Source organism: Cherax quadricarinatus, unplaced genomic scaffold (assembly GCF_038502225.1).
Source record: "Cherax quadricarinatus isolate ZL_2023a unplaced genomic scaffold, ASM3850222v1 Contig728, whole genome shotgun sequence".
Taxonomy (NCBI): domain Eukaryota; kingdom Metazoa; phylum Arthropoda; class Malacostraca; order Decapoda; family Parastacidae; genus Cherax; species Cherax quadricarinatus.
Genome location: NW_027195754.1, coordinates 114,692 through 138,321, shown reverse-complemented (window position 1 = coordinate 138,321; position 23,630 = coordinate 114,692). Strand labels below are relative to the sequence as shown.

Below are 23,630 nucleotides of genomic sequence, written 5' to 3'. Positions count from 1 at the left end.
TAAGGGTAACAATTGGTGGTAAAAATTCCGAAATCTTGCCTGTTTAAGAGACAAAAGACACCAGCAATCCTACCATCATGTAAAACAATTACAGGATTTAGTTTTACACTCTTCAGGACGGTAGTACCTCCCTGGGCGATTGCTGTCTACCAACCTTCTACCTATAATATATATGTATGTATGTGTATATATATATATATATATATATATATATATATATATATATATATATATATATATATATATATAATATATATATATAATATATATATATATATATGATGTTTTGCCAAATAGGTAAAACTGGTCAGTTAGCAAGAACTCGTTTAAAATTAAGTCCTAAAATTTTCTCTTATACGTTTGAAGATATTTTGTCATTTGTTATTGGAAAAATTAACAATTTTGTACCAAAAGAACCAGCCTCTCTACATGTCCGAACCACCTCAACAACCCCTCCTCAGCCCTCTGTGTAATAGTGTTGGTAATCCTGCACCTCCTAATTTCGAAGCTACAAATTCTCTGTATTATATTCACACCACACATTAACCTTAGACATGATATCTCCACTGCCTCCAGCCTTCTCCTTGTAACATTTACCACCCATGCTTCACACCCATATAAGAGCGTTGGTATAACTATATTCTCTTATGTTCCCCTTTTTGCTTCCAAGGACAAAGTTCTGTCTCCACAGACTTCTCAGTGCACCACTCATCTTTTTCCCCTCGTCAATTTTATGATTCACCTCATCTTTCATAGACCCATATGCTGACATGTCCAGTCCTAAATATTTGAATACATTCACCACCTCCATACTCACTCCCTCCAATCTGATATCCAGTCTTTCATTACCTAATTTTTCCATACCCTACCAAACTCATTCACCAACCTCTGAAACTTCTCTACCGAATCTTCCAAAAGGACAGTGTCATCAGCAAAGAGCAACTATGACAACTCCCACTTTGTGTTAGATTCTTTATCTTTTAACTCCACACCTCTTGCAACACCCGAGCATTCGCGTCTCTTACAATCCCATCTATAAATATATTGGACAACCATGGTGACATCACACATCCTTGTATAAGGCCTACTTTTACTGCGAAATCTCCCCCCCCTCTTGCATACTCTAACCTGAGCCTCACTATCCTCAAATCTTTTCACTGTTTTCAATACCCTACATCCTATTCCATACATCTTCAACATCTGCCACCCTGTCATACGCCTTTTCCAAATCCAAAAATGCCACAAAAACCTCTTTACCCTTATCTAAATACTGTTCACCTATATGTTTCACTCTTAACACTTGGTCTACACACCCCCTATCCTTCCTAAAGCCTCCTTGTTCATCTGCTATCCTACTCTGTTTTACTCTCAATTCTTTCAATAACTCTACATACACTTTACTAGGCATACTCAACAGACTTATTTAGCTATAATTTTTGCACTCTTTTATCCCCTTTGCCTTTATATTAAGGAACTATGCATGTTCTCTGCCAGTCCCTAGGTACCTTACCCTCTTCCATATATTTATTAAATAAAAGCACCAACCACTCCAACACTATATCCCCACCTGCTTTTAACATTTCTATCTTTATCCCATCAATCCCGGCTGCCTTACCCCACACTCACAACTCGCTCCTCCTCACTCCTACAAGATGTTTTTCCTCCTTGCTCTTTTACACAAAATCACAGCTTCCCTATCTTCATCAACATTTAACAGTTCCTCAAAATGTTCCATCCATCTTCCCGATACGTGTGTGTGTGTGTGTGTGTGTGTGTGTGTGTGTGTGTGTGTGTGTGTGTGTGTGTGTGTGTGTGTGTGTGTGTGTGTGTGTGTTAGGTAAGGTTTGTCAGAAAACAGGACAAGTGTCACCTGACGCGGGTCTTAGTCACAGCATGACTCGCAGCTGAAGCCCTTTATCTGACCGAGGCCTTCCGCTAGTTCTGTGTACTCCTGTGTATGTACTCACCTAGTTGTGGTTGCAGGGGTCGATCATAGCTCCTGGCCCCGCCTCTTCACTGGCCGCTACTGGGTCACTCCCTGCAGCATGAGTTTTATCATACCTCTGCTTAAAGCTATGAAGGGATCCTGCCTCCACTACATCGCTTCCCAAACTATTTCACTTCCTGACTACTGTGACTGAAGAAATACTTCCTAACATCCCTGTGATTCATGTGTGTCTTCAACTTTCAATTGTTCCCTTGTTGCTGTGTCCCATCTCTGGGATATTCCGTCTCTGTCCACCTTGTCAATTCTTTTCAGTATTTTATATGTCGTTATCATGTCCCCCCTATCTCTCCTGTCCTCCAGTGTCATCAGGTCGATTTCCCTTAACCTCTCGTCGTAGGACATACCCCTTAGTTCTGGGACTAGTCTTGTTGCAAACCTTTGCACTTTCTCTAGTTTCTTTACTTGCTTAGCTAGATGTGGGTTCCAAACTGGTGCCTCATACTCCAATATGGGCCTAACGTACACAGTGTACAGGGTCCTGAACGATTCCTTATTAAGATGGCGGAATGCTGTTCTTGGGTTTGCTAGCTGCCCATATGCTGCAGCAGTTATTTGGTTGATGTGCGCCTGAGATCTTTTTCCTTGAGTGAGGTTTGTAATCTCTGGCCCCCTAGACTGTACTCAGTCTGCAGTCTTCTTTGCCCTTCCCCAATCTTCATGACTTTGCACTTGGTGGGGTTGAACTCCAGGAGCCAGTTGCTGGACCAGGCCTGCAGCCTGTCCAGATCCCTTTGTAGTTCTGCCTGGTCCTCGTCCGATTGAATACTTCTCATCAACTTCACATCATCTACAAACAGGGACACTTCGGAGTCTATTCCTTCCATCTTGTTCACAAATACCAGAAACAGCACCGGTCCTAGGACTGACCCCTGTCGAACCCCACTCGTCACAGGCGCCCACTTTGACACCTCACCTCGTACCATGACTTGCTGCTGTCTTCCTGACAGGTATTCCCTGATCCTTTGTAGTGCCTTCCCTGTTATCCCTGCCTGATCCTCCAGTTTTTGTACTAATCTCTTGTGTGGAACTGTCAAACGCCGCCTTACAGCCCAAGAAAATGCAATCTACCCACTCCTCTCTCTTTTGTCTTACTGCTGTCACCCTGTCATAGAACTCCAGTAGGTTTGTGACACAGGATTTCCCATCCCTGAAACAGTGTTGGCTGTTGTTGATGGGCTCATTTCTCTCTAGGTGTTCCACCACTCTTCTGATAATCTTCTCCATGACTTTGCATACTATACATGTCAGTAACACTAGTCCATAGTTTAGTGCTTCACGTCTGTCTCCTTTTTTAAAAATTGGGATTACATTTGCTGTCTTCCATACCTCAGGTAACCTCCCTGTTTCAATAGATGTGTTGAATATTGTTGTTAGGGGTACATATAACGCCTCTGCACCCTCTCTCAGGACCCATGGAGAGAGGTTATCTGGCTCCATCGCCTTTGAGGTATCTAGCTCGCTCAGCAGCCTCTTCACTTCCTCAGTTGTATGTATTGTGTCCAACACTTGGTGGTGTACCCCACCTCTCCGTCTTTCTGGAGTCCCTTCTGTCTCCTCTGTGAACACTTTGAATCTCATGTTGAGTTCCTCACATCTCGATCGTTTTTTGTGATCTCTCCTCCTTCCTTAGCCTGATTACCTGGTCCTTGACTGTTGTTTTCCTCCTGATGTGGCTGTATAACAGCTTCGGGTCAGATTTGGCTTTCGCTGCTATGTCATTTTCATATTGTTGTTGGGCCTCCCTTCTTACCTGTGCATATTCATTTCTGGCTCTGCAACTGCTCTCCTTATTCTCCTGGCTCCTTTGCATTTTATACTTCTTCCATTCCCTAGCACTCTTGGTTTTGGCCTTCCTGCACCTTTGTGCGAACCACAGGCTCATCCTGGCTTTTTCATTATTCCTGTTACCCTTGGTTACAAACCTCTCCTCAGCTAACTTGCATATTGTTGTCACGTATTCCATCTCTTTTACTGACTTCCTGCCAGTTCTCTGTCCTGCTGAACCACCTTCTTATGACCAGAGCTTTGGTAAGATGGGTAAGGAAGAAGGATGGGTAAGGATAGAAATTTTGGAAAAGGGTGGGAGGGGGGAGAGAGGTAGGATATAAAAGGTAAGTGGCCCAACCACTTTGGTGTAATTTAAAAAGTATATGTGAGATAAGATATTCTTGAATGAGTATAATACTAATCCAACAGTCACATAGATATAACAGATATATAAGTACATGACTCTGAATCCCACTGAACCCCGTTCAGAAAGTTGTTCTTACCCGCGTAGTGCCCCTTCTTGTAGTTTTGCTTCATACCTCCGGCTCTTCCTGCTTCTCCCTCCACTTGTAACTTCTGTGTATTCGAATCTTAAAACCACATGATTGCTGGCCCCAAGGGGTCTTTCATATGTGATATCCTCAATATCTGCACTTCTCAAGGTGAATACTAGGTCCAGTCTCGCTGGTTCATCCTCTCCTCTCCTCTCTCTGGTAGTGTCTCTTACGTGTTGGTACATGAAGTTTTCCCGTACCACCTCTATCATCTTAGCCCTCCACGTTTCTTGGCCCCCATGTAGCTCCAAGTTCTCCCATGATCCGTGGCTTTGCCCTGCTAGCGTGAGCCCTTCTTGCCACTTCAGCCAGTGTGTCAACCATCGCTCTATTACTCTTGCCTTGGCCTCCTGCTGTTCTGTGGTGGGTTATATATCACTGCAATTACCACCTTGGGACCTCCAGACTGAAACGTTCCTACTATGTAATCCCTTGCTTCTCCACTGTCTCCTCTCTCCAACTCATCAAAATCCCATCAGTTCTTGACCAGCAGTGCCACTCCTCCACCATCTCTGTTCCCTCTGTCTTTCCTCAGGATCTGATATGTACTGTGTTGAATATTGTGTGTTAGGCACACACTTCTGTGTGTGTGCCTATGTGCTCCTGTGTGTGTGTGTGTGTAACTCTCGCTATCGTGAGGTAGAGTGTTAAGGTTAATATTTTTAAGCACGTGTGTAATAGTTTTAAAAGTATCAACTGGTATTGGCTGTTTTTTAACAGATACCATTAAAATGGCCGATACCCACCGATACTGATATTTCGGCACATCCAGCACACATACACTCGCCTAATTGTGGTTGCAAGGGTCGAAATGTAGGTCCTGGCCCCTCTTCACTGGTCACTACTAATGTGAGCATTTTAGATAGCAAGTGGAGGCATTGGGTTTTTGGGACCTGACGAGCTGTTGGAGTGTGAACAAGGTAACATTTTGCGAATGGATTCAGGGACACGGTTACCCAGACTTGAATCCTGGAGGTGTGAAGTACAGTGTATGCATTCTAAAGAAGTGGTTGGGATATTTCCTGTTTGGAAGGACATCTACACTGTCGTATGTATGCACTGGCAAGACGGTAATAGTGTGAATGATGGTGAAAGTGTTTCTTTTTCAGGTCACCCTGCCTCAGTGGGAGAGTGCTATTGTGTTATATGCATACATATATATTAATTATTTTATATAATGCCCTATAATTTTTAGGTTGTACTGTTTGTGGTTGTCTATTATATTCATGGGAAAGTGCTAAACCCATATGGGTCATAAAGCTCCTAAGGATGGTAGGTTTCATAGTTCTAATTCCTTGGATCAAGAGTCCTTTACTGGCTACCTGAAGCTTGCCTGTGGATTACTTTGGGAAAAAGTCACTCCTAGACTAGGTCTCCTGTTTGGCTTGATCATGCCTATTGTTGGTGCTAGCCACAGGCAGCCTGACATATGGACCACAGCGTGACTAATCTGAGAAACTTGTAAAGTTCCTTTTTGAAGACAGCTTAGTCTGTTGGTAATTCCCTTTTTGCATGAAGGGCTATATTACTTGCAGACTCAGTATGCTTCTAATCTTACTGTACCATGTAACATAGCCAGAGTTTGAAACAATTTTTGATATACATTGCATTGCTCAATTGTGTTGAGCATCATCTGGCACTCAGCCAAACTGTAATACTTCTCCACCGTTTGTCATGGTTTTCAACGTCTAAAATAGCAGCCAATGTACAATAGTCATGTACTTATTCAATGGAGAAGGTACCAATGCTGCTGCACCTCCCTGGGTCATTGCATTACTTCACATGAATACACAGGTTCAGTGATACTTAAGAGGGATCACCAGGCAGGGGTGGCTCCAGAAATTTTATATTAGAGGGGCTTAGGGATCACAATTTGATTGGAAGGAGGGGCTAGGGGACTTGGCTTGAATCAACTTTTATTGTTGTTACTTGGGGAGCTTTGTTAGGCTGATAGAATTGTGGGGCTTTAGTTCCCCATTGCACTGCCACTGTCAGCATGCATTATAAATGTGATGACAACCTGGTCAACAGTATCCATAAGCAGTCAATCTGGCACACACAAGAGTAATTAAAATGGCACCACAGCTGGAGAAATTAAAGCTGTCAGCAAGAGGTGGAATTTCTGTGTTATTATTATTAAAGATTCGCCGGTATTCTCCTGGCCCAGGCCTTTTCCAAGTGGTGGCCCGGCCTTGGCTCCCTCTCTAGGGAGTGTCTGGGACCTAAGTCTCTGATGGGAGGATAATTTCTGTGTTTTTTACCTATGATGGGAGGGATATCCTCCCACAAGAAACAGGTTGGCTGCCATCAGGGACTTCCAAATGCCAAGCAAAGCTGTCATCACTGACATAAAGATTGGGACATTGGCTGGTCAATCATCTTGCACTGTTCATGGTCCTGGCACCTGTTATGCAATATTTCAAGGATATGAAGAAGCCCATGGGAATGAAAATTTACTGAGACCAACAGCAGCAACAGAAATTTGAGTGTTCCTAAGATACCATTTGTTGGATGGCAAAGGACGTGCTAGTATACAGTGGACCCTCGACCAACGATATTAATATGTTCCTGAGATCTCATCGTTAGTCGAAATTATCGTTAGTAGAATTAATTTTCCCCATAAGAAATAATGGAAATCGAATTAATCTGTTCCTGATACCCCAAAGTATTGAAAAAAAAAAAAATTTACCACATGAAATATTAATTTTAATACAAACTGAAGAAGACATGTACAATTACATAACACCTTTATTGAAGATCTTGTGATGATTGATGGGATGGGAGGAGGGGAGAGTGTGGATGGTGTTAGTGTTTAGAAGGGGAATCCCCTTCCATTAGGACTTGGTGTCAAGTCCTTTTCCTGGGTTACTTCCCTTCTTCTTTTAATGCCACTAGGACCAGCTTGAGTCACTGGACCTCTGTCGCACAACATCTGTCCATAGAGCTCTGTACCTCTCGTTCCTTTAAGATTTGTCTAAAATGGGCCATAACATTGTCATTGTAATAGTCACCAGCACGGCTTGCAATAGCTGTGTGAGGGTGATTTTCATCCATAAAGGTTGTGTGCCGGATTAGTGAGTTTGCCAGATTACAGAGTGGTTGGGTTAGAATACACTTAATTAAATTATCAATAGAGACTTTCTGCTACATTTTCCTCTTCACTGCTTTCTCCTCCACTGGCTTGCTGCTGTGGATTTACAACCATCTGTACAATTTCCGAGTCAGTATAATGATGAAATTATGCTAGCCAAAATTAGTGCCGGATTGCTGATGGCTGACCTGTGTATTGTTTCCTCTTTACCCATGTTATTGCTCTAGTGAATGAGGAACTCGTGTGTTTGTGAACTATCGATAATTTTAACATTCTGATTAGAATGAGTTTATTTCAACAGGTCATGCTAAACTACTACTATTGCTGCTTCTAGTTTTATATTACCTGAAGAAGCCTGCCAAGTGGTGGAACCTTTCATCAGTAAAGATTCTCAAGTGTCTTATTCATCAACTTGTCAGTATTGTATACCATCAATAATGTTAATTTTGTTGATGTCTCAGACAAAGGTCATAAAACCAGATTACATAGTTAACTATAAGTAACACAGGAGAGGCAGATACTACACTGTAGATACAGTAATTAAAGATAAGGTGAGGTATGTAGTATGTTGAATCTGTATTCAGTTGGCATACTGTCAACAACAGTGAAAAAACATACAAGTTGTAGAACAAGCTTTAATTGGGATAACATTTCTGTGTAGAACTTTATGAATTTTTTTTTTTAACAAGTCAGCCATCTCCCACTGAGGCAGGGTGACCCAAAAAGAAAGAAAATCCCCAAAAAGAAAATACTTTCATCATTCAACACTTTCACCTCACTCACATGTAATCACTGTTTTTGCAGAGGTGCTCAGAATACAACAGTTTAGAAGTATATACATATAAAGATACACAACATATCCCTCCAAACTGCCAAAACCCCTCCTTTAAAGTGCAGGCATTGTACTTCCCATTTCCAGGACTCGAGTCCGGCTATATAAAAACAACCAGTTTCCCTGAATCCCTTCACTAAATATTACCCTGCTCACACTCCAACAGCTCGTCAGGTCCCAAATACTATTCGTCTCCATTCACTCCTAACACGCTCACACACGCTTGCTGGAAATCCAAGCCTCTCGCCCACACAACCTCCTTTACCCCCTCCCTCCAACCAGGTGATAAAATTGTACACGGCAAACTGTCATAGTGTATGCTTGCTCTGCAAGGTGTGGTTTTCCTTCAATAGCTTCATTGTTACCATTACTTCAAGTTTATTAACAGAGAACCTGTTAATTATTCCTCTGATTTTTCAAATAATTTGCCTAATAACTTCTGAAACATCTACAGTATTATCCTGGATAATTTGATTTCTGTCAACAATTAACTCTGGCCAACAAGCCCACCATACAGCTGGTGTTCCATCAATTTAAAGTTGCACATACACTTTCTCTCTCTCTCTCTCTCAGTATCTGTGGTTGCATGCAGTGAAGGTTCATTGATACACAATATCCAAATATATACAAGAAATGCTACATTTTATTAAGTATATTTACATCGTATCAATTAGCTGTCACATTACATTTACCAACAGGCAGGTATTGAGATGTCTGAAGCATTACACTGTGTTCTCTTAGTGTTACCATAAACCCAAGACACTGAGGTAGAACTCCAGACAGTGAATGAGCAGTGTAGTCGAGCTTACTGTTACTTGTCACCACCGTGGACATCTCATGGGAATGAAGACTTCTGTGTTGGTGTCATGGACACAACTCAAAAGCCAGAGGAAACATCTGTCTGACATGAACATGGGGACATTGGACAAGTTATTTCCTAGCAGTAACACTGCTCAAGGGTACCTGCAGCAACTTTGTGACAATGTATATTACCAGAATTTCACTTGCGTAAAAATCCTCTTTTGATAATTAACATTATACTGGCCTACACTGAAACATAAAAGCTATGTATTTACACATTTACTAGATGCCCTGTGTATAATTGCTGTGAATAAAGCTCAGTGAAGCATCACAGGATCAAGGTGATTGGTTACCACCAGGTGGAGGCCAGCCTTTGCAAGTCATTTACACAAGTGTACACTGAGATATTGATCATTCTTTAGTATCCACAGCAATGCTTTGTCATACAAAGGGTAACAACTTTACTTACATCTAGCCATTAAGCATGTCAAAAAATAAATATATTATTTGCTTACATCTAGATTATCTGAAAAAATACTATGATAGTTACTTATACTTAATTGGGACAGTTTGTTTTCCCCCCTCTACTGAAGACAAACTAAACTAAATGTGACATAACTTTGCCTGTATTACAACGAGACCCTACCAGTGGTTTTTGCAATTTATCACTACAGTACACATCACCACCATACATTGGTACTGATACACATGTTCTGCAGTACGTATATTGTACCGTTATTCTGAGAACCACTTAGTGGTCCTACAGTGTATTTTGCTACACTGAGAACACAATATTTCTGCAGTGTAACTTCCCTGGGAAATGGAAGACAGTATTTGTTGTTTCAACAAAGTTTAATACGTTATTTAACTATACAATACTGTAAACTTATGACTAATACGCACTAGGCGGCTTTGTACATTCTCACTAAAGCACTAGAAGATGTAATAATTTTTAGATGTAGATCAGGATGAAAAAATAATGTTAATTAAGAAACAGTTTAAAAGTAAAGTGGCATCAGGGTCCTCTCTGAAACCCACGTCAATAATAATCATAATATTGTTAAATATTAAGATCATAAGACAGATAAATTGGTTCGAGATTTATTACTATTAGTGACTCACTAATTGTTTAGTATAAACCTAATTAATAATAAAAATCAAACTGTGTTATTTCTCGAGATTCTTTCTCCACTTATTAAATAGAAAACTTTAGTGGCTATCATGGAGTAATTTTCAAAGAATTACCTACACTGTCATTTTCTAGCCATAGGTACTTTTACATAACTTCAAATACAGTGGACCCCCGCCTTACGATATTTCATTCCAGAAGTATGTTCAGGTGCCATTACTGAACGAATTTGTTCCCATAAGGAATATTGTAAATTAGATTAGTCCATTTCAGACCCCCAAACATACATAATTGGTCGCATTGGGAGCTGATCGTAAAGTGGGGGTCCACTGTATATGGGTTTAGTGTATACACCAAATATAATTAAATATAAAACTGAGTGGGTACTTACAGCAGGTATTTGTTTATCTGAAACTAAGAGGGGTGACCAGTTGGCAAACTGGCTGAGAAACACCGCTCTAAACCCACCCTTGGCAACATTTTTCCTTGCTATCTTTGTACAAAGTCGAAAACAATCTGGAATTCTCTACCAAGTTTCCAAAACTGGATACAAGTTTTGGAAACCAACATAACACCATTGGGAAAAGGTTAGTGGTGAATACAGGTCATAGATATAGATCAGATTCCAGATAATGGGGGTAGGATTCAGAAATGGTGGTGGTACTCGAGCAAGTCAGCGATGTGGTGGAGTTTTCAGATCATGGGGAATAGGGGGTGGGGTTGGAGATCGAGAGTCACTCAAGTGGTGGGAGTCTAAGTAGGATGAATTTCTCGGTGTGATTTCAATCTTTGCAAATGTTATAAAGAGTGAAGCTGACAATCTATGTTCTGGGGGAAGGATGGGGGTTGAGGCCCTGGAAGTACTACAGGAGGAGGAGGCAGAAGAAGAGCTCACCTCAAGTATCAGGGTGGTAACAGGAAAGGAGATTGGTCTTTCCAGACTCAAGTTCCTGGTGTATGAAGAAGAGACTGGTGACTTTGGCAGAGGCAGCAGGGAGGAAGTTGTTGAACTAGGGTGAGGGTGGGAGGTGGTGAGGAGAGGTGATGCAGGATGAGGCTGGGTAGTGGATATGATAAGAGGCGACTCAGGGTGAGGCTCTACGAAGGAGGTGGTGGAGAAGGAAAGTGGTGACCTGGGCTCAGGCATCGGGTGCAGGGTTAGCAAGGACCGGGCTGGTGACCTGCCCAGTTGAAGCATGGTATTGGAATTCGGTGACAAAGGTTCGAGAGGAGTTGCTCTTTGAGTGGGAGTTTGATGCTCGGCCTGGCTTACTCCGAAGACAACAAAATAACTTCCGATAGGCAGAACGATACTGTCTGTTTGTGACTGCATAGACAAAGGGATTGACAACAGCAGAGGCCCAGGCCAGCACAGATGCCAACACATGGAGCGACGGCACTAGTACCTGTAAGGGCACATGTGATTTAATTATATCAATAATGTTACATATTAAACTGTACTGACAGAATATATTGGTGAAATGGGTACAAACTCACCATATGATCAAGATAATGTATCATGAAAATTGATAAATTGTTCTCTTAAGGCTATTATGAACAGAAACTTCCATATACAGTATGTTTGTACCACCAAAAGGTGATTTAGTAATGCAGATATAAATTTCATGTTTCACACATGCATATTTTGTGTATGTGTGTGTACGCATGCTGCCCACCGAGGCAGGGTGACCCAAAAAAGGAGCACTTTCACCATTATTCACATTATCACTGTCTTGCCAGAGGCATGTGAATGCATACACACAGTAGAAATAATTCAAACTAATGAATGTTAATATAAATATTTTTAACATACAGTACAGGTTTACCTTAGTGCAGATTTGCTATTATGCACTGTCCCATTTCTTTTGGTAATTCTGTGCAAAATATACTCACTATACGCATTTGCTGTGGTTCATAAAGTACAGTGGTACCCAGAGTTTCGACCATAATTTGTTTCAGAAGGTTGTTCGAGTGCCGTTACCGAACAAATTTGTTCCCATAAGGAATAATGTAAATTAGATTAGTCTGTTTCAGACCCCCAAAATTACACTTACATAATTGTTTGAGTTGGGAGCTGTACGAAACTTGGGGTACCACTGTATACCAAAGATACTGATGTGGAATTAAGAGACTGAACTCAGTATAGGGGCCTTGAATGCATCTTTGCAGAAAGCCTGAGACCTGTTCTGTATTGTTAAAACATAGGACAACTTATCTAGAAACTAGAATTGCATAATGAAAACAAAATTCACATTAAAAATTAATGTTTTCTAATGTCACATGAAACTCACATCATCATCAGCAACATTGACAATCATGAGGGGTAGGAAGGAGATCAGGAAGCAGAGAAAGATGGTGAGCATCATCTTAGTGAGGCGGAGATCCTCCTTGCGGGTGATGTGCACATTGCAGGTGGAGGGTGTTGCACTCTTGTTGATGTGTGCTAGCAAGTTGCGCCGTGACTTCCGCACCTATAACATCAAAGTGTGAAGAATAAAACGGCACAATACCACGACTGGAACAATACACAAATAACTTGCACACAGGAGAATGAACAAAACTTTTGTTGTTTTTGTCTGACTTGGACCATTGTGTAACTAGTTAATGTCCAAGTCAGACTGAAAGGTAGTCATAAGTATTTTTTTTTCTGTGTGCAGGTTTTGTATCAAAATATGCAAGATAAGATTTCTTTCAGGTTTTTAACCCCGCAGGGTTAGCCACCCAGGATAACCCAAGAAAGGCAGTGTGTCATCAAGGACTTATTTCCATTGGGGTCCTCAATCTTGTCCCCCAGGATGCGACCCACACCAGCCGACTCACACCCTGGTATGTACTTACTTGCTGCTAGGTGAACAGGACAACGGTTGTAAAGAAACGTGTCAAAAATGTTTCTACCCTGCTGGGAACTGAACCTAAGCCCTCTGTGTGTGAAGCAAGAGCTTTATCAGCCAGGCCACAGGGTCACCGTGCTATTACCAAGGCACACATTATGTAGCAGACAGTAATGAAGAATATGAGGTGAAAATAAACCAGCAACACCTAATGAGATTTTGACCAATATGTCGGTTATGTAGTACTTACTGTATACAGTACAAAGATCTGAAAATTGTTGTAAAAGTGGGTCTACAGAATAGAGAAAACCAAACTGTGAAAGATTACTGTGCATGAGAAAGGTTTTCTTGCAGTAGGAAAAATGTCTATGGTACTACAAGAGATGATGGTAGTAATAAAGTGTCAAGGGAGAATATGAAGATAAATACTGAGCATGAAAATAAAATAAGCAGCAGATTTAAACAATATTAGAAAAAAAAAATTGAAAATAAGCGATGGAGATAGGAATGAATGATAAATAGGGTAACATAGATGGTTAAGAAATGTCAATTATGAAAAAAGAACCAAAGTTCCCCTATAGCCACAGAAAAATGAAGATTATCAAGCAGTGAGGATAATGGATAATGAATGAATACTGAGGACAACTCATAAAATAGAACTAACATAAGATTGACAGCACTGTATGACCCTGGTGGTTTAGTGCTTAGTTTTGATGATAATCAAATTGAAGGTCTTCATAAAAGCACTAAAGAGCTGTGCTACAGTAACTGATATACTGCATAACAAACCCTTCACAGGATGTGTCTGGATGAAGAAGGGATCTTGATACCAAGAACTGTTGCTACCCACCTTTTCCCTGAGCAATTTTGATTACTTCTCATTCTCCAGGATCTGGATGATCCTCATAGGATTAGTACTCCTCATGACTATTACTGTTACATTCATGACGTAGCACTAAACCCATAGAGGTCATACAGTACCTAGGGGAAATGGAAGGTATTCAGAATTGGAACATGTCAAAGTCCTTAAATCAATAGCCCCTCATCAGCATCAAGTAACTTTCCTTGAGGGAGTCTATGGCTATAATAATAATCATTGTATGGAGAAAGTATTGAAGAATTAAAGAAAAAAAAAACAGAACAGATTTAGGGATGCAAAATCCTGTTTTGCAAACTTACTGTGGATTTCTTAATCACAAAAATGAAATAAGACAGATGGCTGGACTACAAGAAAGCAACTGACAAGGTACCCCACAGAAGAACAGGCAGGTAAAGTATTCCAGCAAAAAAGGAAGCATCTGAGAAGACAGTAAACTGTACTAGGATCATAGCTGTTACCAATTTCAATTATCTACCAGAAAATAGCAAGACATGCAAGCAAGCCGGGTTTTAAAAAACAACTCGGTCATGCTATTTATTGGAGTGCTAAATGTGGATTTGTACTGTTCTTTCAAAATGTCTTTTTTTTTTTCTCTCTTGACTTTCTTACATATACAGTGGACCCCCGCATAGCGAACTTAATCCGTGCAAGAGGGCTGGTCGTTATGCGAAATGTTCGCTATGCGAATTAATTTTCCCCATAAGAAATAATGGAAATAAAATTAATCCGTGCAAGACACCCAAAAGTATGAAAAAAAAATTTTTTTACCACAAAAAAATGTTAATTTTAGTACACACAAACTGAAAAAGGCATGCACAATTACATGACACTTACTTTTATTGAAGATCTGGTGATGATTGATGGGATGGGAGGAGGGGAGAGAGAGTGTTAGTGTTTAGAAGGGGAATCCCCTTCCATTAGGACTTGAGGTAGCAAGTCCTTTTCTGGGGTTACTTCCCTTCTTCTTTTAATGCCACTAGGACCAGCTTCAGAGTCACTGGACTTCTTTCGCACAACATATCTGTCCATAGTGGCCTGTACCTCTCGTTCCTTTATGATTTGTCTAAAGTGGTTCACAACAGTGTCATTGTAACAGTCACCAGCACGGCTTGCAATAGCTGTGTGAGGGTGATTTTCATCAAAAAAGGTTTGCACTTCAAGCCATTTTGCACACATTTCCTTAATCTTTGAAGTAGGCAATTCCTTCAATTTCTCTCTCCCCTCCTTTGAACCAGTTTCCCCAGGTCTGGCCTCTTGCTCTTGAAGTTGATCTATCAGCTCATCAGTGGTTAGTTCTTCATTGTCCTCCTCCACCAACTCTTCCACATCCTCCCCACTAACCTCCAACCCCAAGGACTTCCCCAATTCCACAATTGATTCCTCAACTGGTATACTACTCCTCTCAGGGTTAGCCTCAAACCCTTCAAAATCCCTTTTGTCTACACATTCTGGCCACAGTTTCTTCCAAGCAGAGTTCAAGGTTCTCTTAGTCACTCCCTCCCAAGCCTTACCTATAAGGTTTACACAACTGAGGATATTAAAGTGATCCTTCCAAAACTCTTTTAGAGTCAATCCAGTGTCTGTGGTCACTTCAAAGCACTTTTGAAACAGAGCTTTTGTGTACAGTTTCTTGAAGTTGGAAATGACCTGCTGGTCCATGGGCTGCAGGAGAGGAGTGGTATTAGGAGGCAAAAACTTCACCTTAATGAAGCTCATGTCCCCATAAAGTCGCTCTGCCACGTCTGTAGGATGACCAGGGGCATTGTCTAACACCAGGAGGCACTTAAGGTCTAATTTCTTTTCAGTTAGGTAATCTTTCACATTGGGGGCAAATGCATGGTGTAACCAGTTATAGAAAAATTCCCTAGTGACCCATGCCTTACTGTTTGCCCTCCACAGCACACACAAATTATCCTTGAGGACATTCTTTTGCCTGAACGCTCTGGGAGTTTCAGAGTGATACACTAATAAAGGCTTAACTTTGCAATCACCACTAGCATTGGCACACATCAACAAAGTAAGCCTGTCTTTCATAGGCTTATGTCCTGGGAGTGCCTTTTCCTCCTGAGTAATGTAGGTCCTGCTTGGCATTTTCTTCCAGAACAGGCCTGTTTCATCACAATTAAACACTTGTTCAGGTTCCAGTCCTTCAGTTTCTATGTACTCCTTGAATTCATGCACATATTTTTCAGCCGCTTTGTGGTCCGAACTGGCAGCCTCACCATGCCGTATCACACTATGGATGCCACTACGCTTCTTAAATCTCTCAAACCAACCTTTGCTGGCCTTAAATTCACTCACATCATCACTAGTTGCAGGCATTTTTTTAATTAAATCGTCATGCAACTTCCTAGCCTTTTCACATATGATCGCTTGAGAGACGCTATCTCCTGCTAGCTGTTTTTCATTTATCCACACCAATAAGAGTCTCTCAACATCTTCCATCACTTGCGATCTTTGTTTCGAAAACACAGTTAAACCTTTGGCAACAACAGCTTCCTTGATTGCCGTTTTCTTGCCCACAATAGAAGCGATGGTTGATTTTGGTTTCTTGTACAACCTGACCAGGTCGGTGATACGTACTCCACTTTCATACTTATCAATGATCTCTTTCTTAATTTCAATGGGTATTCTTACCCTTTGAGGTGTAGGGTTGGCACTAGAAGCTTTCTTGGGGCCCATGGTCACTTATTTTCCACAAACAGCACCGAAAACACTGTAATAATACGAAATATTCCGAGTGTATGCTTGAATGTTACCGCGGAGGCTAGCTGGTAAACAATGGGACGGGCGGCACATGTGAGGCTGGCTGAGGGCCCACATTGGACGCGTCTCGGACGAAGTTCGCTGAGCGGGTTTTTGTCCACTATGCGGGGCAAAATTTTAGCGAACAAAGCGTTCGCTATGCGGATTGTTCGCTATGCAAGGCGTTCGCTATGCGGGGGTCCACTGTACAACACTCCAACAGATCGTCAGGTCCCAAGTATCATTCGTCTCCATTCACTCCTATCTAACACGCTTGCTGGAAATCCAAGCCCCTAGCCCACAAAACCTCCTTTACCCCCTCTTTCCAACCCTTTCGAGGACGACCCCTACCCCTCTTTCCTTCCCCTATAGATTTATATGCTTTCCATGTCATTCTACTTTGATCCATTCTCTCTAAATGACCAAACCACCTCAACAACCCCTCTTCTGCCCTCTGACTAATGCTTTTATTAACTCCACACCTTCTCCTAATTTCCACACTCCGAATTTTCTGCATAATATTTACACCACACATTGCCCTTAGACAGGACATCTCCACTGCCTCCAACCGTCTCCTCGCTGCTGCATTTACCACCCAAGCTTCACATCCATATAAGAGTGTTGGTACTACTATACTTTCATACATTCCCTTCTTTGCCTCCATAGATAATGTTTTTTGACTCCACATATACCTCAATGCACCACTCACCTTTTTTCCCTCATCAATTCTATGATTAACCTCATCCTTCATAAATCCATCCGCCGACACGTCAACTCCCAAGTATCTGAAAACATTCACTTCTTCCATACTCCTCCTCCCCAATTTGATACCCTCATCACCTTACTCTTTTCTATGTTCACTTTCAACTTTCTACCTTTACACACATTCTCAAACTCATCCACTAACCTTTGCAATTTTTCTTTAGAATCTCCCATAAGCACAGTATCATCAGCAAAAAGTAACTGTGTCAATTCCCATTTTGAATTTGATTCCCCATAATTTAATCCCACCCCTCTCCCGAACACCCTAGCATTTACTTCTTTTACAACCCCATCTATAAATATATTAAACAACCATGGTGACATTACACATCCCTGTCTAAGACCTACTTTTACCGGGAAGTATTCTCCCTCTCTTCTACACACCCTAACCTGAGCCTCACTATCCTCATAAAAGCTCTTTACAGCATTTAGTAACTTACCACCTATTCCATATACTTGCAACATCTGCCACATTGCTCCTCTATCCACTCTATCATATGCCTTTTCTAAATCCATAAATGCAATAAAAACTTCCCTACCTTTATCTAAATACTGTTCACATATATGCTTCAATGTAAACACTTGATCTACACATCCCCTACCCACTCTGAAGCCTCCCTGCTCATCTGCAATCCTTCATTCTGTCTTACCTCTAATTCTTTCAATTATAACCCTACCGTATACTTTTCCTGGTATACTCAGTAAACTTATTCCTCTATAATTTTTACAATCTCTTTTGTCCCCTTTCCCTTTATATAAAGGGACTATACATGCTCTCCACCAATCCCTAGGTACCTTCCCCTCTTTCATACATTTATTAAACAAAAGTACCAACCACTCCAACACTATATCCCCCCCTGCTTTTAACATTTCTGTCATGATCCCATCAGTTCCAGCTGCTTTACCCCCTTTCATTTTACGTAATGCCTCACGTACCTCCCCCACACTTACATTCTGCTCTTCTTCACTCCTAAAAGATGGTATACCTCCCTGGCCAGTGCATGAAATTACCGCCTCCCTTTCTTCCTTAACATTTAAAAGTTCCTCAAAATATTCTCGCCATCTACCTAATACCTCCCTCTCCCCATCTACTAACTCCCCTACTCTGTTTTTAACTGACAAATCCATACTTTCCCTAGGCTTTCTTAACTTGTTTAACTCACTCCAAAATTTTTTCTTATTTTCATTAAAATTTCTTGACAGTGCCTCTCCCACTCTTTCATCTGCTCTCCTTTTGCACTCTCTCACCACTCTCTTCACCTTTCTTTTACTCTCCATATACTCTGCTCTTCTTATAACACTTCTGCTTTGTAAAAACCTCTCGTAAGCTACCTTTTTCTCTTTTATCACACCCTTTACTTCATCATTCCACCAATCACTCCTCTTTCCTCCTGCCCCCACCCTCCTATAACCACAAACTGGAGATATAAACAAGAATCTTGATATTTAGCCTAACTGAAAAATATTCAAAATGAGGCAACACCTGAGATAAACTGTGTACTTTGTGTAGATCAGAGACAGAAATGAAATTACAAGGATTAAAATTATTAAAGAAACACTATAAGCTTAAATAAAAAAAATAAACATCAAAACAAAAAAAATATGGTAAACGTATAGTATCGCCTAATGAAAAGCAGGGGAGCCATGTGTACACTGAGACAATACAATAAATGTCAGGGGCCCTAGACTGCTCAACTGCCTCCCAGCATACATAAGGGGGATTACCAATGGACCCCTGGCTGTTTTCAAGGCACTGGACAGGCACTTAAGTCAGTACCTGATCAGCTGGACTGTGGTTTGTACGTCTGTTTACATGCAGCCAGCAGTAACAGCCTGGTTGATCAGACCCTGATCCACCACGAGGTCTGGTCTCCGACTGGGGGTGTTGACCCCTGAAAACCTCTCCAGGTATTCCACTAGATAATTAAATAACTGCAAAATGTACCTAGGAAACTGTTGGAAGGCGCCTGTAAAAAATGTAATTGGGGCTTTCACAATAATTCAGACTGGATAGCCAGTGATACAAGACAGTAACAAATGGCTTTTTTTTTTTTTTTGCATCAGTACATTAGAGAAACAACCCAAGCAAGAGGAGGCCATATACTGTCAATATTTGACCTAATATGTAGATCTTGAGAAATTTGCCATGCCCAAAGAAGTAAATGTAGCTTACTTTCATTGGGGTCTTTTGATCCTCTTCCAAGATGCAACAGTAAGCTAACACCCAGGTACTTCTGTAACAGGGGCAACAGGTGTAAGGAAACATGCCCAGTGTTTCTACTCATCCTGGGCTTGAACCCTGGTCCTTCAGTTGTGAGTTGCAGGTGCTACCACTTAAGCCTCAAATCACCATTTTCTTTGGCACCTACCTTGTAGTAGATGGCGGAGTAGCAAATGACGATAGCCACCATGGGCAGGAGAAAGCCGAAGAGGAAGAGGAACTTCTTAGGTGAAGAACCTTCATTTTTTAGGATAGTGCAGGAAAAGGACGGTGGATCGAGCCCCAGGCGACCCCACACACCAAACAGCGGAGGCATCATCATCCCAAATGAGAAGAGCCAGACCACAGCAATCATTAGGTAGATGTAGTGGCTGCGGTAGATGCGATCATAGAGGCCGTGATGAGCAATCAGTATATACCTGAGGAAATAGTGGAAGGTTAGTGTACTTGGAGACAATAAAGGTAGTGGTGGCGAGTCAGTATGTACCTAGTTGTGGTGGTGGTGAATTACTATGCACCTAGAGGTAGTTATTGGTGGTGGAGCAGTACTAATAAATGCATGTATAGCCCACGGGTGGTCAGTTTTGTCGGGGTCTTCATGTAGCTTTTTCTGGACCTAGAAGGTATGGCTAGAGAAGTCCAATCCTGTGAATGCAGTACTTGTTTAATCTAGTGTTTACTGTAAGATGGGTGCTGTAATAAAATAAAGATCTCAGTAAACATAAGTTAGTTTTGATAGCTGAATTTGCAGATTCTTATGCTTAATAGATAGAATGTAAGGCATACTAGCAAAACTGCTAGAAATTGGATTAAAATAGGACTCAAAGTGGGCAAAATCGCCGATGCATAAGTTACACCCAAACCAACTTTGAACCTGTGTAATTTCGTAAGTTTCCCTTCAAATTTCGTATCTTTGGTTTCATTACTGTCAGATTTTGTTGCCGAAATAGCTAATTTATTGTGCACCCTATATTCAACTTGTGGACAGTAGTGCAAGAGCATATGTATAAACAAAAGGCCTAGGAACTATGCCCCAAGAGGGGTTAACAGTAGCACAAACCATACCACGGGCGGGGATAGAACCCGCGATCAGAGCCCCTCAAAACTCCAGACCGTCGCGTTAGCCACTGGACCAGCTAGTCACAATAAGATTCGTCCAACTAGGTATATTTCTACACCATAGGAAGGTTAGCATAGGCACCACTGTGACCACAAGTGCAAGTTTTTACAGACGAATCTCCAGCACTTGTGGTCACAGTGGTGCCTATGCTAACCTTCCTATGGTGTAGAAATATACCTAGTTGGACGAATCTTATTGTGGCTAGCTGGTCCAGTGGCTAACGCGACGGTCTGGAGTTTTGAGGCTCTCTGATCGTGGGTTCTATCCCTACCCGTGGTATGGTTTGTTTGCAATCGTGTCATTACGATTTCGTGAGTCATGTTAACAGTAGCACATCTGGATAAGATTTCGTTCGGATTTTTAACCCCGGAGGGTTAGCCACCCAGGATAACCCAAGAAAGTCAGTGCGTCATCGAGGACTGTCTAACTTATTTCCATTGGGGTCCTTAATCTTGTCCCCCAGGATGCGACCCACACCAGTCGACTAACACCCAGGTACCTATTTGCTGCTAGGTGAACAGGACAACAGGTGTAAGGAAACGTGTCGAAATGTTTCCACCCGCCGGGAATCGAACCCGGGCCCTCCGTGTGTGAAGCGGGAGCTTTAGCCACCAGGCCACCGGATTTATATCTACAGTTGACTTATTTGCTGCAAGCAAATTTAAGAAATTTTCTTATCGTGTCTGGTGTCTTACTTCCATTAATAAAACATATTGGCATATGACATAGGTTATTATACTGTCTATACTCATCAAAATAGTGACCACAAGGCTGGCCACATACTTTGTATTTGGTTTAATCATGTGTATGTCAGCCAAATTACCAGAAGTACTTGTAACCAAGCCTAAGCCTGGCTTAGGCTTGGTTACAAGTACAAATCAGTCTGTTCACATTGCAATTTGCTCCATAAACGTACTTTTCTATGTTCATTTTATGTTAGGAAGACGGATCTATTCTGGCATCAGGAGAGAAGGAAATAATGAACCTGAATGTTATAGGACTGTAGCTAGATGCCAGAATATTATCACAATCATAACTAGGTGCTAAACCCACTAGTCATACAGCGCTGCAAGGTAGGGTGTGCTAAAGGTATAATGTGTCTGATCAGAGACCAGCTGGGATGAATATAATGGAGGCAAGAGTTAGGAAGGGCGGTGAAAAGTACTAAAGAGAAGTATAATCAAAGTCGGTGTAATAAGTTTTGTCAGTAATAGCTTTATTACACCGACTTCGATCATACTTTCCTTCAGCACTCACCACCTTTCCGTCATATTGATGATCTCAAATTGGTTCCTGATCAGCCTAGCTGTGGTACCTACCTTGGAATGCATGAAGCTAGCGCCAACACCCTGGTTGATCAGGCTATCAATCAGGTTGATAGTCTTATCTGGGACCACGCTGAGAAGTGGTGACCCACTGATCCCCTAAAATTACTTTCAGGTTACCTCCAGGTAACTAAGAGGTCGAGTAGTATTTAAGGGTTTTCCTGAAGGTATTGGTGGTGGATCAGTGTATGTATCTATATACCTATAACTGCTCTCTAGGGATTTTCTACTGTGTCAGCCTGGCCTTTTGCCACGCTTCTTTGTTTAGTATCTTGAGAGGTTTAGCGCTTCTTTTTTATTTTAATAATAATAATTAGTACCTTGAGGTAGCGATGGTGGACCAGTGTGTGCCTTAAGGTGGTGGTAGAGGACCCACAGTGTGTACCCGAGGGTGAAGAGGTTAGGAAAAATTCCAAAGTCTCACCTGTTGATAGTGATGGCGACCATGTTGAGGAGCGAGGCGGCCACGTTGCCGTAGAAAAAGAACGGGAAAATACGACAGAGCGTCTCACCCAACACCCATGATTCGTGGATGTATCTGTGGAGGAGGTACTTTTATTGCTGGGGTATGGATGAGACATTGCTGAAACTGCTGGCACATGGATGTTACTTTTGGGACATAACTGACTGCTGGGGCATGGCTAAAACTTGTCACATAGATGGTGCTTTTGGGACAAGACGTACTAGGTAGTGGCTGCGACTGACAGAGCTGGTGGATTTAGCTCACATTTAGGACATATTACATCGGGGTCAAGAACACTCCCGGGGATGGGGACGGGGGGTTGATCAAGCACAACAGTGGACGTAGTCGAGTTTGAAACATCCAAATAGGCAATAAAAAAAGTTTTTACTTGTCCTATATATGATAATTCACTATTTTTTTTAAAGTAAGATATGAAAAGTTTATTAAATGCCATAAGATTTGGCGCTAAATTTGTCTTTAAACAAAAATATCTTTTAGATGAAAAAATTGCTGTGACAGCCAGCTATATCTCGGTAATACAATGGCAGAGTATACCGACACTGTGTAAATTATATAAAATGTTAAAAAATGGCATTTTATTGTGAAACCGTTTCGTCCGTTAGGGACTATAATTCACGAATTGAATTGAAGATCCTGGTGGACGAAACGTCTCATCAATAAATTGCTATAACCCGTATTTTCTCTTTTTACAAGTAACTCTTTTTTATTACTCCCTCCTCCCCCTCTCGTCTGTATGCTGCCTCCCTTCCCTTCGCGCTTGTGTGACTAGTTAATGTTCTAAATCGGACCGAAACAACGTTTGAAGTTTCACTATGTGCGCGTTATTTGTTTGTTCCTGTTTATTCCTTTTGTGTTTTGCCCACAGCAGAGTGAGAGGGAAGGGAGGGAGGCGGGATAGTGAGGTACACCTACCTAGAGGCAGTGAGAGGCAGGTTGATAGAGCAGAAAAGAAGGTCGGAGGCACATAGACTGATGACGAAGGCGGTGGTGGCGTGAACTCTCAGCTTGACACTCCTCGTCAGCGCCATGATGGTCACCAGGTTACCTGAGAGATGTATACACGTTACGTAAGACAAATAC

At 41.6% G+C, this 23,630-nt stretch overlaps 1 protein-coding gene across 1 annotated transcript in view; it reads right to left on the bottom strand.

Moving 5' to 3' along the window:
- Positions 1–10,892: 10,892 nt before the first annotated feature.
- The window catches only part of LOC128684809 (protein trapped in endoderm-1), an 81,503-nt gene continuing 68,765 nt past the window's right edge, over positions 10,893–23,630 (bottom strand). Inside the window, exons 2-6 of the mRNA XM_070080634.1 lie at positions 23,463–23,595; positions 22,491–22,604; positions 19,770–20,040; positions 12,474–12,653; positions 10,893–11,588 (exon numbers count right to left, since the gene is read on the bottom strand). Coding sequence (XP_069936735.1) covers positions 11,322–11,588; positions 12,474–12,653; positions 19,770–20,040; positions 22,491–22,604; positions 23,463–23,595 — 965 coding nt within the window. The 3' untranslated portion in view covers positions 10,893–11,321. The remainder of the gene's footprint in view (positions 11,589–12,473; positions 12,654–19,769; positions 20,041–22,490; positions 22,605–23,462; positions 23,596–23,630) is intronic.